The 19443-nt window shown below is 42.9% G+C and overlaps 1 protein-coding gene across 1 annotated transcript in view; it reads left to right on the top strand.

Annotated features, from left to right (window-relative positions):
• Positions 1-3159: 3159 nt before the first annotated feature.
• glra4a (glycine receptor, alpha 4a) overlaps positions 3160-19443 on the top strand; it is an 82993-nt gene continuing 66709 nt past the window's right edge. The window contains exon 1 of the mRNA XM_038992499.1: positions 3160-3227. Within this exon, the coding sequence (XP_038848427.1) occupies positions 3160-3227 (68 nt within the window). The remainder of the gene's footprint in view (positions 3228-19443) is intronic.

Here is a 19443-nt window from a genome sequence, read left to right as displayed (position 1 = left end):
GGGACCAAAGTAACAAAGCCTACCATCAGTAACACACTACGCCGCCAGGGACTCAAATCCTGCAGTGCCAGACGTGTCCCCCTGCTTAAGCCAGTACATGTCCAGGCCCGTCTGAAGTTTGCTAGAGAGCATTTGGATGATCCAGAAGAAGAGTGGGAGAATGTCATATGGTCAGATGAAACCAAAATATAACTTTTTGGTAAAAACTCAACTCGTCGTGTTTGGAGGACAAAGAATGCTGAGTTGCATCCAAAGAACACCATACCTACTGTGAAGCATGGGGGTGGAAACATCATGCTTTGGGGCTGTTTTTCTGCAAAGGGACCAGGACGACTTATCCGTGTAAAGGAAAGAATGAATGGGGCCATGTATCGTGAGATTTTGAGTGAAAACCTCCTTCCATCAGCAAGGGCATTGAAGATGAAACGTGGCTGGGTCTTTCAGCATGACAATGCTCCCAAACACACCGCCCGGGCAACGAAGGAGTGGCTTCGTAAGAAGCATTTCAAGGTCCTGGAGTGGCCTAGCCAGTCTCCAGATCTCAACCCCATAGAAAATCTTTGGAGGGAGTTGAATGTCCGTGTTGCCCAGCAACAGCCCCAAAACATCACTGCTCTAGAGGAGATCTGCATGGAGGAATGGGCCAAAATACCAGCAACAGTGTGTGAAAACCTTGTGAAGACTTACAGAAAACGTTTGACCTCTGTCATTGCCAACAAAGGGTATATAACAAAGTATTGAGATAAACTTTTGTTATTGACCAAATACTTATTTTCCACCATAATTTGCAAATAAATTCATTAAAAATCCTACAATGTGATTTTCTGGATTTTATTTTTCTCATTTTGTCTGTCATAGTTGAAGTGTACCTATGATGAAAATTACAGGCCTCTCTCATCTTTTTAAGTGGGAGAACTTGCACAATTGGTGGCTGACTAAATACTTTTTTGCCCCACTGTATATAGCCAAGTTATCATTACTCATTTTGTATTTATTCCTCGTGTTATTATATTTCTATTATTTTTCTCTCTGCATTGTTGGGAAGGACCAGTAAGTAAGTCTACACCTTTTGTTTACGGAGCATGTGACAAATAAAATGTGATTTGATCTCCCACACATAGAGCTAATTGCAAAAGAGAGAAATAGTAATGGCGTATTTTTGTAGGCACTAACTCCGCCATGGTTTGTTGGACAAAGCCTATGAGAAAAATGAAAAAGTTTTTTGGGGTTTTGGGATGAACGCCCAAAATAAGGTCTGTGGGAAACACAGTGGTGGGCCGTCAGGGCCAGCAAGGCCTTCTCTGCTGGCCTAAACATCATCAGAATATATATATTTTTTAAATATATTTTCCCACAAATATGTATTAAATTATTCCCCAGAGTAAGAGTTATACTCTTCATTTCATAGCTTTCCTCTTGGTTGCACTGCTTCCAGCCCCAGGTTGAGATTTGGAGGGCTGGTCTTTATGTTAGATCTTTTATCCAATCATATTCAGCCATCATGTGTTGCCAGGGGTCTAAAATCTGCCCTCAGGCCTTCAGAATCAACAGTGCGGGCGCTTGTAGCTTATAGTGAATGGAAATGAAAATTTAGTGTCAACCAATCAGCTTTAGAGTTGGCTATTGTACGCCTGCTGGCTGGCTCCAGTGTTACACAGGAGCCAGCTAGCAGGCGTAGTGCGTGCACGTCTTTTGATTGGATTACCAATATTGAGAGGCAGGTCCTATGGGCAGGTCTATGCAGATCTAGGAAACTGAATTTGATAAACGAATTAATTTGCGTACTACTAAGCTGTTTTTTCAACCCACAATGGCGGAAGGAGGAGAAGATATCGACTTGGTCGAGGATATAATTATAACGCCATTCTCAAGACGAACTTTTCAAGAAAAGTTAGACATTGTAAGGAGAGGTCGCCCGCCACTTTCAAAGTTTCAACTACGAGCGCTATCAATGGCTCACAGGCTCCGAGAAGCACTGCAAACTGTACTGCTGGGAATGCCTATTATTTGCAAGTGATCGATTTGGTGTTTGGAGCCACACTGGCTTTGCAAACTTGAGTTGTCTAACCAAGGCAGCAACGAGACACCAAAGCACGGCTGGGCACTTACAAGCAATGGTGCTTTTGAAAACTTTTGGGGACACCGGAGTGGATCTACAGCTCAACGAACAAGCGCGCAGGGCAACGGAGCTGCACAATGAAAAGGTGAAGGGAAATATTGAAAAGACTCATTGATTGTGTCATGTTTTTGGGTAAACACTGTTTACCCAAAAATGTCAATTTGTCAATTTCAAGGTGACGCAACGCCTGGTTATACTGCGTTTCTGTCTAAATGTATAGTGTCTAGAGCCATGGCATCATAATGATGGTAATAAGAGGTGGATTAATTCGGGTGGGACTGTGTAGTACCTCACTGAAGGCCCAGGCCCCAGGCCCACGGCACGCCACTGGGTAAACACAGGTTTAGGAGATCGTATACGTTTTGTCCTATGACATAATCTTCATCAGCTAACGTCACTTTTTGTGAATTTTGAAGAATGTATGTAATAATAAAAATACATCAATCATAAAGGCTTCATCATTCATAAAGTTCATGTTAACCAACTGCTATTATCTCGTAACACAAAATATAAGAGCCTGTGCTAACCTCAGAATTTATTTGAGGGGTTTATTCCTAAACTCTATTCTTTCCCATTCTTTTTATCCATAGGGATGGCTGAACTAACCAGATGTTATTTTTTGAGGGGTTGTAGGACTGCAAAAAGCTCTATAGCCATCTATCTATCTGACCAATATCAAAAAAGAGGCTACTGTCCCTTTAAATCCTCCCCCGTATTATTCCTGGAGTAAGCGGTTTGCCATTAAAAAAAAGAGCGAGAAAGAAGGAGAAAAGCACACTCCCGCTAAAACACATACTGACAAACACAAACACAAGTGTAAAAGAAGAGACCGAGTGGATTCGTACTGTTCTCTGGATTTAGTGGTTGGGGGGAAGAAGTTTCTTTCCCCAAAACCAAACTGTTGTATTAGATTTGCAGACTCACAGAGACGATGCCTTTCTTTTGCCTAGTCTCAAAAACCGCTCAGTGGATTTGATTGCCGCTCAGATTATTTTCTGCAAATTATTCCAACGGGAGGGATTGAGAGACTGAGCCAGAGGATGCTCCCACAGGTCATAAGGATTCTATATGTCTTGTCTTTTTGCTTTTTTCAAGGAGGCTTTATCAGGTAAGAAAGACAGAATTGCATTGCTTGTGGGTTATCTTTCACTGGGCAACAGTTTTTTTTTTTTACATTTCATATAATCCTTTACCGAGATTATATCACTATCTATCTGATTATTGTGGTTAAGTTTTGCTTTGAGTATGCAGAGGAATAAAAGGTGAAGTTAAGATCAATTGATCTTGAGACTAACCGGACATTGATTGCTACCAGATTTGTGTATATTTGGACATTGGCAAACACATTCTAATATAGAATATTTGAGCCCTAGATCCTTTGTTTAAAAATGCATTAAAAGTTATCTTGACAGCTCAGTCAAAAATAGAGGCAAGATGTTGACCAGTAACAATCGATTTATAACGGAGGGTAAATAACTAGCAACAAAAGAGACATGCAAACAATGGATTATTCACAGCACTGTCTCCTTATGTGCAAGTAACAGGTTTGTATGATTCTACCTGGCATGTTACCCTTGTATTAACACAATATGATGCAAAATACCTCTATCTCACCCACACCTAAACAGAAGAGAGAGAGAAGATAAGATAACCTGTATTGACTTAAACTACCTGTAGAGCATCCAGCTGAACTTGTATTATACGTAGTGGATACATGTATATTGTAACCATTATATAACAGTCACCATAACCTGGTAACCTCACCATAAACTGTACCTACTAAACATTTTTTTTTTTATAGCAAATGCCTTCTTTTGAAAAATCTGTCCTGATGAGATTTCAGAAATGGAGTGATGAAATGAGTGTGCCTGGCACGTGTACAATGCTTGATTTAATTATCATAGGAAAACAGTGGAATGCTGCTGTCTCATTTCTGTTTACCGGTAGACAAGGTGTCTGGGTTGACAGACACGAGAGAGACGCTCACTCTATTTCTCTCTCGGTCGCACTCTCTCTCCCTCTTCCCTGCTTTCTGTATATACATTTTTTGCTTCCTATCTTCCTTTCTCACTCTCTCTCTTGGTCAGTCTTTCTCTCTATCTCTCCTCTCCCCTCTCCCTATATATATATATGTGTGTATATATATATATATATATATATATATAGCTGAAGTCGGAAGTTTACATACACTTAGGTTGGAGTCATTAACTTGTTTTTCAACCACACCACAAATTTCTTGTTAACAAACTATAGTTTTGGCAAGTCGGTTACGACATGTACTTTGTGCATGACACAAGTACATTTTCCAACAATTGTTTATAGACAGATTATTTTACTTATAATTCACTGTATCACAATTCCAGTGGGTCAGAAGTTTACATACACTAAGTTGACTGTGCCTTTAAACAGCTTGGAAAATTCCAGAAAATGATGTCATGGCTTTAGAAGCTTCTGATAGGCTAATTGACATCATTTCAGTCAATTGGAGGTGTACCTGTGGATGTATTTCAAGGCCTACCTTCAAACTAAGTGCCTCTTTGCTTGACATCATGGGAAAATCAAAAGAAATCAGCCAAGACCTCAGAAAAAAATTGTAGACCTCCACAAGTCTGGTTCATCCTTGGGAGCAATTTACAAATGCCTGAAGGTACCACAATAATCTGTACAAACAATAGTACGTACGCAAGTATAAACACCATGGGACCATGCAGCAGTCATACCACTCAGGAAGGAGACGTGTTCTGTCTCCTAGAGATTAACGTACTTTGGTGCGAAATGTGCAAATCAATCCCAGAACAATAGCAAAGGACCTTGTGAAGATGCTGGAGGAAACAGATACAAAAGTATCTCTATCCACAGTAAAACAAGTCCTATATCGACATAACCTGAAAGGCCGCTCAGCAAGGAAGAAGCCACTGCTCCAGAACCGCAATAAAAAAGCCCAACTACGGTTTGCAACTGCACATGGGGACAAAGATCATACTTTTTGGAGAAATGTCCTCTGGTCTGATGAAACAAAAATATAACTTTTGCCATAATGACCATCGTTATGTTTGGATGAAAAAAGGGGGAGGCTTGCAAGCCGAAGAACACCGTCCCAACCATGAAGCACGGGGGTGGCAGCCTCATGTTGTGGGTGTGCTTTGCTGCAGGAGGGACTGGTGCACTTCACAAAATAGATGGCATATTGAGGTAGGAAAATGTATGTGGATATATTGAAGCAACATCTCAAGACATCAGTCAGGAAGTTAAAGCAAATGGGTCTTCCAAATGGACAATGACCCCAAGCATACTTCCAAAGTTGTGGCAAAATGGCTTAAGGACAACAAAGTCAAGATATTGGAGTGGCCATCACAAAGCCCTGACCTCAATCCTATAGAAAATGTGTGGGCAGAACTGAAAAAGTGTGTGCGAGCAAGGAGGCCTACAAACCTGACTCAGTTATACCAGCTCTGTCAGGAGGAATGGTCCAAAATTCACCCAACTTATTGTGGGAAGCTTGTGGAAGGCTACCCAAAACGTTTGACCCAAGTTAAACAATTTAAAGGCAGTGCTACCAAATACTCATTGAGTGTATGTAAACTTCTGACTCACTGGGAATGTGATGAAAGAAATAAAAGCTGAAATAAATAATTCTCTCTACTATTATTCTGACTTGTCACATTCTTAAAATACAGTGGTGATCCTAACTGACCTAAAACAGGGTATTTTTACAAGGATTAAATGTCAGGAATTGTGAAAAACTTTAAATGTATGAGTAATAAATTACTTTAAATGTATTTGGCTAAGGTGTATGTAAACTTCTGACTTCAACTGTGTGTGTGTGTGTGTGTGTGTGTGTGTGTGTGTGTGTGTGTGTGTGTGTGTGTGTGTGTGTGTGTGTGTGTGTGTGTATATATATATCTCACTCACTACCAGTCAAATGTTTTAGAACACCTACTCATTCAAGAGTTTCTCTTTATTTTTACTATTTTCTACATTGTACAATGATAATGAAGACATCAAAATGATGAAATAACACATATGGAATCATGTAGTAACCAAAAAAGTATTAAACAAATCAAAATATATTTTAGATTTGAGTTTCTTCAAATAGCCACCCTTTGCCTTGATGACAGCTTTGCATACTCTTGGCATTCTCTCAACCAGCTTCATGAGGTAGTCACCTGGAATGCATTTCAATTTTACAGGTGTGCCTTGTTAAAGGTTAATTTGTGGAATTTCTTTCTAAATGCGTTTGAGCCAATCAGTTTTGTTGTGATAAGGTGGGGGGGTATACAGAAGATTGCCCTATTTGGTAAAATACCAAGTCCATACTATGGCAAGAACAGCTCAAAAAAGCAAAGAGAAATGACAGTTCATCATTACTTTAAGACATGAAGGTCAGTCAATTGAAGAAACGTTGAACGTTTCTTCAATTGTAGTCACAAAAATCATCAAGCGCTATGGTGAAACTGGATCCCACAGGAATGGAAGACCCAGAGTTACCTCTGATGCAGAGGATAAGTTCATTAGAGTTACCAGCCTCAGAAATAGCAAATAAATGCTTCACAAAGTTCAAGTAACAGACACACTTCAACATCAACTGTTCAGAGGAGACTGTGTGAATCAGGCCTTTATGGTCGAATTGCTGCAAAGAAACCACTACTAAAGGACCCCAATAAGAAGAAGACTTGCTTGAGCCAAGAACCACGAGCAATGGACATTAGACAGGTGGAAATGTGTCCTTTGGTCTGGAGTCCAAATCTGCAGTCCAAATGTGAGACGCAGTGTGGGTGAACGGATCTCCACATGTGTAATTCCCACCGTAAAGCATGGAGGAGGAGGTGTTATGGTGCTTTTCTGGTGACACTGTCTATGATTTATTTAAGGCATGCTTAACCAGCATGGCTACCACAGTATTCTGCTCCCCTGTCGTGTGTGTGTGTACACACTCTACCGGTCCAAAGTGTTTCTACCGAGAGTTTTCTTCTATATTCTTTGTAGCTGTTTACAGACCACCACAGACTGGGGCTGGCACTAAGCTAGCATTGAATGAGCTGTATTCCGCCATAAACAAACAAGTAAACGCTCACCCAGAGGTGGCGCTCTTAGTAGCCTGGGACTTGAATGCAGCGAAACTTAAATCAGTTTTACCAAATTTCTATCAGCATGTTAAATGTGCAACCAGACGGAAAAGAACTCTGGATCACATATACTCCACACACAGAGATGCATAAAGAGCTCTCCCTCGCCCTCCCATTTGGCAAATCTGACCACAATTCCATCCTCCTGATTCCTGCTTACAGGCAAACAAAGTGACTAGATCAATAAAAAGTGGTCAGATGAAGCAGATGCTAAGCTACAGGACTGTTTTGCTAGCACAGAGTGGAATATGTTCCTGGATTCCTCCAATGACATTGAGGAGTACACCACATCTGTCATTGGCTTCATCAATAAGTGCATCGACGACGTCGTCCCCACAGTGACCATACCAGAAGCCATGGATTACAGGCAGCATCCGCACTGAGCTAAAGGCTAGAGCTGCCGCTTTCAAGGAGCGGGACTCTAACCCAGAAGCTTATAAGAAATCCCGCTATGCCCTCCGACGAACCGTCAAGCAGGCAAAGCATCAATACAGGACTAAGATCAAATCGTACTACATCTGTCTGACACTCGTCGGATGTGGCAGGGCCTGCAAACCATTACAGACTACAAAGGGAAGCACAGCCGAGAGCTGCCCAGTGACACGAGCCTACCGGACTAGCTAAACTACGTCAATGCTTGCTTCGAGGCAAGCAACACTGAAACATGCATGAGAGCACCAGCTGTACCGGACGACTGTGTGATCACTCTCTCCGCAGTCGATGTAAGACCTTTTAGACAGGTCAACATTCACAAGGCCGCAGAGCCAGACGGATTACCAGGACGTGGTCAGCGCATGCTCGGAGTACAACTAGCAAATGTCTTCACTGACATTTTTAACCTCTCCCTGTCCGAGTCTGTAATACCAACATGTTTTAAGCAGACCACTGTAGTCCTTGTGCCCAAGAACACTAAGGTAACCTGCCTAAATGACTACCGACCCGTAGGACTCACGTCTGTAACCATGAAGTGCTTTGAAATGCTGGTCATGGCTTACATCAACACCATCATCCCAGAAACCCTAGAACCACTCCAATTTGCTTACCGCCCCAACAGATCCACAGATGATGCAGTCTCTATTGCACTCCACACTGCCCTTTCCCACCTGGACAAAAGGAACACCTATGTGAGAATGCTTTTCATTAACTACAGCGCAGCGTTCAACACCATATTGCCCTCAAAGCTCATCAATAAGCTAAGGACCCTGGACTTAACACCTCCCTCTGCAACTGGATCCTGGACTTCCTGATGTGCTGCTCCCCAGGTGGTAAGTGTAGGTAACAACACATCCGCCACACTGATCCTCAACACAGGGGCCCCTCAGGGGTGCGTGCTCAGCCCCCTCCTGTACTCCCTCATGACTGCACTGCCAGGCACGACTCCAACACCATCAAATTTGCAGATGACATAACAGTGGTAGCCCTGATCACCGACAACGACAAGACGGCCTATAGGGAGGAGGTCAGAGACCTGGCCGTGTGGTGCCAGGACACCAACCTCTCCCTCAACGTGGTCAAGACAACGGAGATGATTGTGGACTACAGGGAAAAAAAGGACCGAGCACGCCCCCATTCTCATCGACGGGGCTGCAGTGAAGCAGGTTGAGAGCTTCAAGTTCCTTGGTGTCCACATCACCAACAAACTAACATGGTCCAAGCACACCATGACAGTCGTGAAGCGGGCACGACAAAACCTATTCCCCCTCATGAGACTGAAAAGATTTGGCATGGGTCCTCAGATCCTCAAAAGGTTCTACAGCTGCACCATCGAGAGCATCCTGACTGGTTGCATCACTGTCTGATATGGCAACTGCTCGGCCTCCGACCACAATGCACTACAGAGGGTAGTGTGAACGGCCCAGTACATCACTGGGGCCAAGCTTCCTGCCATCCAGGACCTCTATACCAGGCGGAAGGCCCTAAAAAAAGACTCCAGCCACCCTAGTCATAGCCTGTTCTCTCTGCTACTGCACGGCAAGCGGTACCGGAGCCAAGGTCCAAGTCTAGGTCCAAGAGGCTTCTAAACCGCTTCTACCCCCAAGCCATAAGACTCCTGAACATCAAGTCAAATGGCTACCCAGACTATTCACATTGCCCCCCCCCCCCCCTCTCCACACCACTGCCGTCCTCTCACTGTCAACAGCGTTTATTTTCAGCAAAATTAATGTGTAAATATTTGTATGAACATAAGATTCAACAACAGACAACCTGAACAGGTTCCACAGCCGTGACTAACAGAAATGGAATAATGTGTCCCTGAACAAAGGGGGGGTCAAAATCAAAAGTAACAGTCAGTATCTGGTGTGGCCACCAGCTGCATTAAGTACTGCAGTGCATCTCCTCCTCATGGACTGCACCAGATTTGCCAGTTCTTGCTGTGAGGTGTTACCCCACTCTTCCACCAAGGCATCTGCAATTTCCCGGACATTTCTGGGGGGAATGGCCCTAGCCCTCACCCTCCGATCCAGCAGGTCCCAGACGTGCTCAATGGGATTGAGATCCGGGCTCTTCGCTGGCCATGGCAGAACACTGACATTCCTGTCTTGCTGGTGGCATTGTCATGCTGGAGAGTCATGTCCGGATAAGCCCTCAGGAAGGGTACCACACGAGGGAGGATGATGTCTTCCCTGGAAGGCACAGCGTTGAGATTGCCTGTAATGACAACAAGCTCAGTCCGATGATGCTATGACACACCGCCCCAAACCATGACGGACCCTCCACATCCAAATCGATCCCGCTCCAGAGGACAAGCCTCGGTGTAACACTCATTCCTTCGACGATAAACTCTTGTCCATCCTTCACCCCTGGTGAGACAAAACCGCAACTTTTCAGTGAAGAGCACTTTTTGCCAGTCCTGTTTGGTCCGGCGACGGTGGGTTTGCGCACATAGGCGACATTGTTGCCGGTGATGTCTGGTGAGGACCTGCCTTACAACAGTCCTTCATGCCCTCAGTCCAGCCTCTCTCAGCCTATTGTGGACAGTCTAAACACTGATGGAGGGATTGTGCGTTCCTGGTGTAACTCGGCCAGTTGTTGTTGCCATCCTGTACCTGTCCCACAGGTGTGATGTCCGGATGTACCGATCCTGTGCAGGTGTTGTTACACGTGGTCTGCCACTGCGAGGACGATCAGCTGTCCGTCCTGTCTCCCTGTAGCTCTGTCTTAGGCGTCTCACAGTACGGACATTGCAATTTATTGCGTTGGCCACATCTGCAGTCCTCATGCCTCCTTGCAGCATGCCTAAGGCACCTTCACGCAGATGAGCAGGGACCCTGGGCATCTTTCTTTTGGTGTTTTTCAGAGTCAGTAGAAAGGCCTCTTTAGTGTCCTAAGTTTTCATAACTGTGACCTTAATTGCCCACCGTCTGTAAGTTGTTAGTGTCTTAACGACCGTTCCACAGGTGTATGTTCATTTATTGTTTATGGTTCATTGAACAAGCATGGGGAACAGTGTTTAAACCCTTTACAATGAAGATCTGTGAAGTTATTTGGATTTTTACGAATTATCTTTGAAAGACAAGGTCCTGAAAAAGGGATGTTTCTTTTTTTGCTGAGTTTACATGAGTCCATATGTTATTTATTAGTTTTGATGTCTTCACTATTATTCTACAATGTAGAAAATAGTTTTAAAAAATAAAGAAAAACCTTTTTGAATGAGTGGAGTGTGTGTGTGCGCCTCTCGCGCTCTTTCGCGCTCTTTTTATATATATATATATCATCATACACACCTCTCCTCTCCCTCTTATCTTTTTGCTGTATCTCTCGGAAACTTTTGCAGTGAACGCTTTCCCTATTTCATGCCCTGTCAAACCCAGGTGTGAGCAGGAGAGGGAATTAAGATCTGCATAATCCCATCGCCAGGTTCCACACTTGGTGAACCTTGGGGCTGGAGAGAGCAGCCCTTTAGCCTTGGGGAGCAGGGGAACTGACAGCACCACCTCAGAGAAATCAGCCCTCCAACCAGGCAGGGAGAGAGTGAAGAGGAGAGCGCAGGGCCCAGAAGTGGTTAGACAGAGGACAGAGGGTGTGGAGGAGATTGGGGTGTAGAGTAGGATAGAGGTGGACTAGGAATAGGGAACATCTGGTTTGGTGGACGGGAGGGGGCAAAATATAGCAAGAAATAAGAGGGAGGGAGAGGGAATGACACAGTCCCCTGTGGGGATGGGGAAGGAGTGACCTGTGGCTGGGTAACATGGTTGGTTTCTTAGGGACTAACAAGCCAGGACATCGAGCAGGGCTCAGTAAATTACACGCTTTGTAATCAGTCATTGTAGTGGAGACTCCGTGTGTGTAATTTAGGTCTGTGTGTGTTCACTACACTGCTAACCCAACGTGTGGATAAAGACAGACACCGGCATCTACAGCCGTAAAATGGCATAGACCCTGCTCCCAGTGCTATTTGGTTAGTGAAGGGACCCAGACTGAGTCAGAGCTGAGCTGGTTGGTGTTCATTATGCATCATAAAACATGCGTGAACATGACCCTGATCTCAGAGCACCTCCCGATCAGTAACTGCTGTGTAGCCGGGCCTGCAGGGTTGTGATTAGCAGGCACGCTAAACGTGAGTCTGCTCTGGCCTACTCAGACACTACAATATCGCAGTGTCTGTCTTCCGTGCTGAACTGACCCATCTCATCAAATGCCCCAGGGAGGGACGACAGGGAACACGAACGAGGACTTTAATTTATTAAATATGTACTCAACACTGGATAGTCAACTTCGAGATTGTTTCTGAAAATGGGTTAGTGGTCATAATTATGTAAATAAGCAAGGGATTGGGTTGAACGTGGTCGAGTGGGTGGAACTAGGGCTGTGGCGGTCATGAAATTTTGTCAGTCGGTGATTGTCATGCAAATAACTTCCGGCCTCACTGTAATTGACCGCTAATTAACATAAGCACGTTTAGCATCTCCGGTTTCCACGCATAGTCTACAAGCCAATGATTCAGGCCTTTGGAACATCTACATTTTAAAAAGTCTAATAAATCCATTTAATATAGCCTACTAGGCTTCAGTGGGATCCAGATTGTCATCCTGAGATATTCAGTTATACCGGCACTGAACACAAGGGTACTATTTTTGAAACCCCCCTAAGCCTTTAATCTGAATGTTAGCAATGCCAACAAGTACATATAAAATGCTATAGAGAATGCTAACGAGCACGAGCAAACATTTTTATACAGTCTCTGACTTAAACTGTTTTCAGGACAGACATGCCAGCTCATAAAGTTATACAAGTCAATAAAAAATGCTACTCACAGTTTGTTGCAAAACAAATATTAGACAGCAAGGCTCTTGATCCAGGAGGGAGTTCTCTGTTACCGGCAAGTGAAGCTTGATATTGAAGAAGCTAAACACTTAGCTAATTAGCAAACCAAATTCACAACTGCATAGCATTTTCAGCACCTTTTTAGACAGTTAACTTAATAGTTATAAGATATCTAGCTGGCAAACATTTAGTTGTGAATTCCATACTGTAACTAGATCACCTGGTGCGTGCTGTACAACAGTGAGTGACTCCCAAGACTCCGGTCTTTCGTTAGCCTCGTACGAACCATCCTGATCTGGCGAGCTCACATTCTGTTTCACTATACGGATACACAATGTGAGCTCACGAGATCAGAATGGTTCATACGAGGCTAGTCTCTCGTCATTATGTGCTTTTAAACATAAACCACGTCACTGAGTACTACCGGTAAGCTTCATAATGGAAAAATTATGCGATGGGTGAAATGAAGAACACTATCTTACATATCTCCTAACATGTTGCACAAGTTGACTGCAGGTATTTACTTAAGTACCAACAAATATTCAAAGTATTAAAAAAATATCAAAGAAATTGTTTCTATTGACGGTATTGTAATACCATCCTGTGGCTATTTCCAAATACGGTGTACCACCCAAGCCTAGCTTGTATGACATCAATGGGGTATTTTATTATAATCCCCAACGTCTCATCTTTCAGAACAGATCGACTCCTCTCGATTTACAGCATTTCCCTCACTCAGACAAGCGCCAAATCCTATAGCATACACCATCAAAATAAATCCATTGTTTATTTTAGGCAGGTGTAAAGAAACATTATCACGAGGAGAAATTGTAGCCTATTTCAGAGGAACAGAAGAGCATATTTTGAGTCATCCTGATCTGGCTATGCCATATGTCTGTGGGCTGCATTAGTTCATTTAGCAGGCAAGATTTACTTATAATTCCTGTGGCATTATTTTATAGTAGGAACAATAGAATTGAACCGAATAAAATAGAAAGGATATTTTCCACAAACCATTTCCAAGGGAGTGCGCACATGTGGCTATTGTGTTGAGCGGTTAGCAAAGAAACGGGTTCTCTGAGTTATTTATGCAACTTTAGTTGTGATACAAATGTTAGGCTATATGTTTTAATTCTAATACATTTTAAGGCTGCATGATAGAACTCAAAGTATTATTTGAAAAAAGTTGCATGAAAGGTAAGAGCTCTACTGTTTCTTGCTCATGCGGAACACACTTCATCAATCTCTTATTCACCATTTGACAAGCACTTGATAATATTCTTACCCATCAGACTATTCTCAATTTAATCTGGTGTTTTATATATGGCCTAATAATATATGTGTGGAATGGTTATTTTTATTAAGAATGGCCCATAAAATAGCCTGCACTTGAATAGCAAATGGAGATTATGTGCGGTAGGCTACACCATTTGTAAAGCAAGTGAATGTGCTTAATTTAAAGATTTGAGCAATAAATATAGCAGCACGAGAGAACTGGGATCATCTTTTTAAAGTGGCCAGTCAAAACTGTTTTCAAACGTGATTGCGTTATGACTGGGCTTATAAGAACACGTTTCACTAAGCTCTGTAGACTATGGGCTCTCCACCCATGTTCCAGGAGTCCTAGGCCTATAGGGTACTGTACTTTGAGTTATTTGGCCACTTAAGTTGTGATACAAACTTTATCAAAACATATAGGCCTATGGGCTAGAATGCATGATGCATGCGACTGATTTGAAAAAGTAGGCAAAACATTTCTTTAGTAGACTGCACACCCTGGGCATCATTCACAAGTGATACTATTCTCACCCATCAGACTATTGTCAATTTAATTTAGCCTTTACATATACTAAACAATAGATGTGTGAATTTAGTATTGACTTAGAACGGATCAGTGTCATGTAATTAATCGCTTGAATAGCTAATGAAGGACACTTTCCCGCAGTTCATTTTCATGACAGCCAGGTAGGCTGCTACTGTTGTAAAGCGAAGCGATGTGCTTAATATTAGGAAAGTTGCGAAATAAATATAGTAGGCCTAAGCTATAGAAAGCTAATGGGATCCTCTTTTTAATAGTCATCAAAACTCTGTTTTCTCACACGATAGCATAGCCTATAGAATTGTTGCGCAACATTGGCTTATAGGAACTCTTATTTCATTCTATGCATCAACCAGCTATGAGGAGCTGGATCTCGCTGTGCAATATTCTGCTCTCATGAAGTGTTTGATTTGATTTTTGATTTCCTTTCCATTGATGTCAGAGTGATTAGAGGGACAATAGAGCGCTAAGTACCGGCCATTAGCGACTGGTTGTTAGCAAGTTTGGTAGGCTACGAATGATAAAATCAAATTCTATTTGTCACATGCGCCTAATACAACAGGACCTTATAGTGAAAGGCCATAACCAACAATGCAGTTTTAAGAAAAATACAAAAAAATGAAGTAAGTAACAAATTAATTAAAGAGCAGCAGTAAAATAACAAAAGCGAGGCTATATACAGGGGGTACCGTTTAGAGTCAATGTGGGGGGGCACCGGTTAGTCAAGGTAATATGTACATGTAGGTAGAGTTATTAAAGTGACTATGCATAGATATTAAACAGAGTAGCAGCAGCGTAAAAGAGGGGGGATGCAAATAGTCTGGGTAGCCATTTGATTAAATGTTCAGAAGTCTTATTGCTTGGGGGTAGAAGCTGTTTAGAAGCCTCTTGGACCTAGACTTGGCGCTCTGGTACCACTTGCCGTGCGGTAGCAGAGAGAACAGTCTTTGACTAGGGTGGCTTCCTCTGACACCGACTGGTATAGAGGTCCTGGATGGCAAGAAGCTTGGCCCCATTGATGTACTGGGCCGTACGCACTACCCTTTGTAGTACCTTGCGGTCGGAGGCCGAGCAGTTGCCATACCAGGCAGTGATGCAACCAGTCAGGATGCTCTCGATGGTGTAGCTGTAGAACCTTTTGAGGATCTGAGGACCCATGCCAAATCTTTTCCGTCTCCCGAGGGGGAATAGGCGTTGTCATGCCCTCTTCACGACTATCTTGGTGTGCTTGGACCATGCTAGTTTGTTGGTGATGTGGACACCAAGGAACTTGAAGCTCTCAACCTGCTCCACTACAGCCCCGTCGATGAGAATGGGGGCGTGCTCGGTCCTCCTTTTCCTGTAGTCCACAATCATCTCCTTTGTCTTGATCACTTTGAGGGAGAGGTTGTTGTCCTGGCCCTCCCTATAGGCCGTCTTGTCGGTGATCAGGCCTACCACTGTTGTCATCAGTCAAACTTGATGATGGTGTTGGAGTCGTACCTGGCCGTGCAATCATGAGTGAACAGGAAGTACAGGAGGGGACTGAGCACGCACCCCGTGTTGAGGATCAGAGTGGCAGATGTGTTGTTACCTACCCTTACCACCTGGGGGCGGCCCGTCAGCAAGTCTAGGATCCAGTTGCAGAGGGAGGTGTTTAGTCCCAGTGTCCTTTGCTTATTGATGAGCTTTGAGGGCACTATGGTGTTGAACACTGAGCTGTAGTCAATGAATAGCATTCTCACATAGGTGTTCCTTTCCTTTTGTCCAGGTGTGAAAGGGCAGTGTAGAGTGCAATAGAGATTGCATCATCTGTTGGGGTGGTATGCAAATTGGAGTGGGTCTAGGGTTTCTGGGATGATGGTGTTGATATGAGCCATGACCAGCCTTTCAAAGCACTTCATAGCTACAGACGTGAGTGCTACGGGTCGATAGTCATCAGAGCGCAGTTTTGGAGAAGCCTAGTTACATGGAATTTGACTGTGGTCATGGCTCTTGACTGGCGGTAATACGGTCACTGTAAGAGCCCTAGGTGGAATGCATAAAACAACACACAAGGGATATCTGAGAGAGCCCAGCGATCTTGTTTATGAGGGGAGTCCTGGTTCCAGTTCAGATAATTTGCTCCTATTCTAGGCCCTTTCTGTCTTCCCTTAATGGGCCTAGGAGGACTGGGTAGGTTTTAAGATGGAAGATAGCTTGATCATATTGGAATCGGACCAATAGGGAAGTAATAACCCTCATGGGACAGAGATGATTGGTTAGGATTTGGACCAACCATGTAAAATAGTCTGGACATGTTGTCAGGACCGCCCAAATGTAAAATGCATGCACACATGACTGTTGGTAGGTTTGGATAAAAGCATCTGCTAAATAGCATCTATTATTCTACGTATCAGTGACATCCACAATGATAGTAGGGAACATGACAACTTGTATCAAGGAACTGTCGTCTGAAGGAACTGTTCCTTTTCAAATTCACACAACACGCATCAAAACAAACTTGCCTTTGGGGAAGCTTTGGATTCGGGGCATGCTTTTAACTACTAATTGATACAACAGACTTTGAAAGAAAGTTTTTAAAAAAGTCCTCCAGAAATGACATGAACTTGCTATTACTGCTTTAATAAATTTCTGACTGCTGTTTTCTCTGGTATGAAAGCATCAACGGAGCAAGACTCGGGGCTAGTCAACAAAGGAGAGAGCCTTGATTATGAATGAATCACAGTCCTGTTGCTCAAAGAATGTTGGGGTACAGTGGTTCATACAAATGAAGAGAAATATGTCTTAATAATAAAGTGTACGTGGGGACACATCTTTCTTACATTTGTCTAATGTTTTTTTGAGACTGAGACGTTGGTATTAGATTCATTGAATCTGAGGAGCATTAAGATCTCCAATGTGTATCTTTTCATTATATTCCATTTCTCTGTCTCAGCCGATTATGGTCGTTTTTCACAGTCAGAGTAGACTAATGAGATGTTTTGGGGGGAGAGAGAGGAAGGGCAGATGGGATGCACACGTGGGTTAATGGTAGAAAATGAGGGCCAAGTTAGATGGTGGGTGGCGAAAAGGGACTGTTCTCCTCTGCCCGTCATCTCTGCCTTGAAGGAATGTGCTGTGAGGATCCAGTCAAACAAGACAAGTAATACTCAAAGAGAATGGATACAAATGAGTGACTGAAAAAGGAGCCAAATCATTTCATATCATTCTTGTTAGAGGACCACCAAAAGCTTTGAATATGCACCCAGCCACATAGAAATGTCACCTCTGTCAACCGTATTGAGACCATGTTTGTCTACGGGGCTCATCATGCGTGACGGACAATAGGGGCGTTGAACAGCATCCGTTCTGTCTTTTTTGAATCAAAATAGGCATTGAGTTAAACCAATGCATAACGCATTCTAAATGTATTTCATCCATGGCAAGGCAGCCGGGCAGCCGGGCACTACCTGACAGCTTTGGAATAGCAACACCATCAGAATACACTTCTGATTTCAGTCAGACAAAAATGCTAATTTTCCTTTGGATAGACGTACCGTTTTACCATTCATCCCCTGTGCACATAGTTGTCTGAGGCTGTTTACCAGCAGCTTATATGAGCTCAATAGCCCTCCGTCCAGCCACACTCATTTTGTACAGAGCAAACCAAATTTTCCCCTACTATCAATATTTGTCTCGTCGCCTGGCGGGCTTTCGGCAAACAGGAAATGAGCACACAAACCCAAGGCATACATTCAAGCATGCATTGCAGCTTCCTCTTTGCCAGATTCCTATCTCAATGGGACTTACCTGATTTTAAAAATGTGGGGGTTACAATTTACTGATGGTCTCTCCAGTGTATTGGTGACAGAGGCTGACACCTTGGGCTGGGAGAGAAGAAACAGATGGTTCTCAGCCCATTTCACCCGGCACCTCGCTTGACCTGAAACATGTCTCTACCATGAGATGGGATGTGCAGAACAACCACTTTTTGTACACAACTGAATGATAAGGGATTGGCGAAAACCGAGTATGTAGGGCTGAGAGGTTACAGTAGCCTGGGATCCACACTGAATATCACTCTGGCCGTGTCCAAATACCCTTACGTCCTAAATAGTAGGCAGTTTTTAAGTATGTGAGGGAAAAAAAGAGTTATGTTTTAATAGTATGCAACATTTCGAAAATCGAGGACACTTTAAATACCCGGATGTCATACTCGTTTTGGCTTTGACAACAGCTGATTAATTCGATATGGGAATGCGCTACCGCAATCAACAATTAGCGGGAAACTACGTAATGACGCATTCTCAGCAAGCAAAAATAGAATGTTTAATACTATGTGACATTTCGAGGATGTTATACTCATTTCAACTCTTCATCTAATAGAATTTGATGCACACTTTTCCACAGTGCATTGGAAGAGGTGGACTGTGAGTGATAGGCCCTAGTTCTCTTCAAGTAACCAACCACAAAACTAGGCTATTTAATTGGGAAAATGGCTAAGTATGTATGTATGCTAAGTATGTATGTATGCTAAGTAGTTTTTGTCATCCATAAAATCACGAGTATTGTATCGTAGACTACATCTTTTGAGAAGTTGTTTTTTCCATTTTATTTTTACACAAAGTGGGTTTCTATTTTCTCGCTGAAAAGTGTTTATTGTTCTCTTGTCCTTCGTCAGAGCTTTTAAACAAAATACTAAACCTCTTTAGATTTCTGAATGTGTCTGCACCGGAAACATTAATGATGTCATGTTAATCAGGCCTTTTGATCTGATTTTGTTTTAGTTTTGTAGGCTAGGCTACCTATTGAATTATTGAATATATGTTTCAAGCCTTAGCAGTCATTCTGATCTTGTTCCCAATGATCAGTGCTTTAGTTTATTATGTTGCTACCGTACACATGTTTAGCAGATGTTATTGCGGGTGTAGCGAAATGCTTGTGTTTCTAGTTCCAACAGTGCAGTAATATCTAACTACACACAATCTAAAGTAAAGGAATGGAATTAAGAATATATAAATATTTGGATGAGCAATGTCAGAGCGGCATAGACTAAGATACAGTAGGATAGAATACAGTATATACATATGAGATGAGTAATGCAAAATATATAAACATTAAAGTGACTAGTGTTCCAATTATTTAAGTGGCCA

The sequence above is a fragment of the Salvelinus namaycush genome, chromosome 5 (assembly GCF_016432855.1).
Source record: "Salvelinus namaycush isolate Seneca chromosome 5, SaNama_1.0, whole genome shotgun sequence".
NCBI lineage: Eukaryota > Metazoa > Chordata > Actinopteri > Salmoniformes > Salmonidae > Salvelinus > Salvelinus namaycush.
This window is presented reverse-complemented; position numbering and strand designations above follow the sequence as displayed.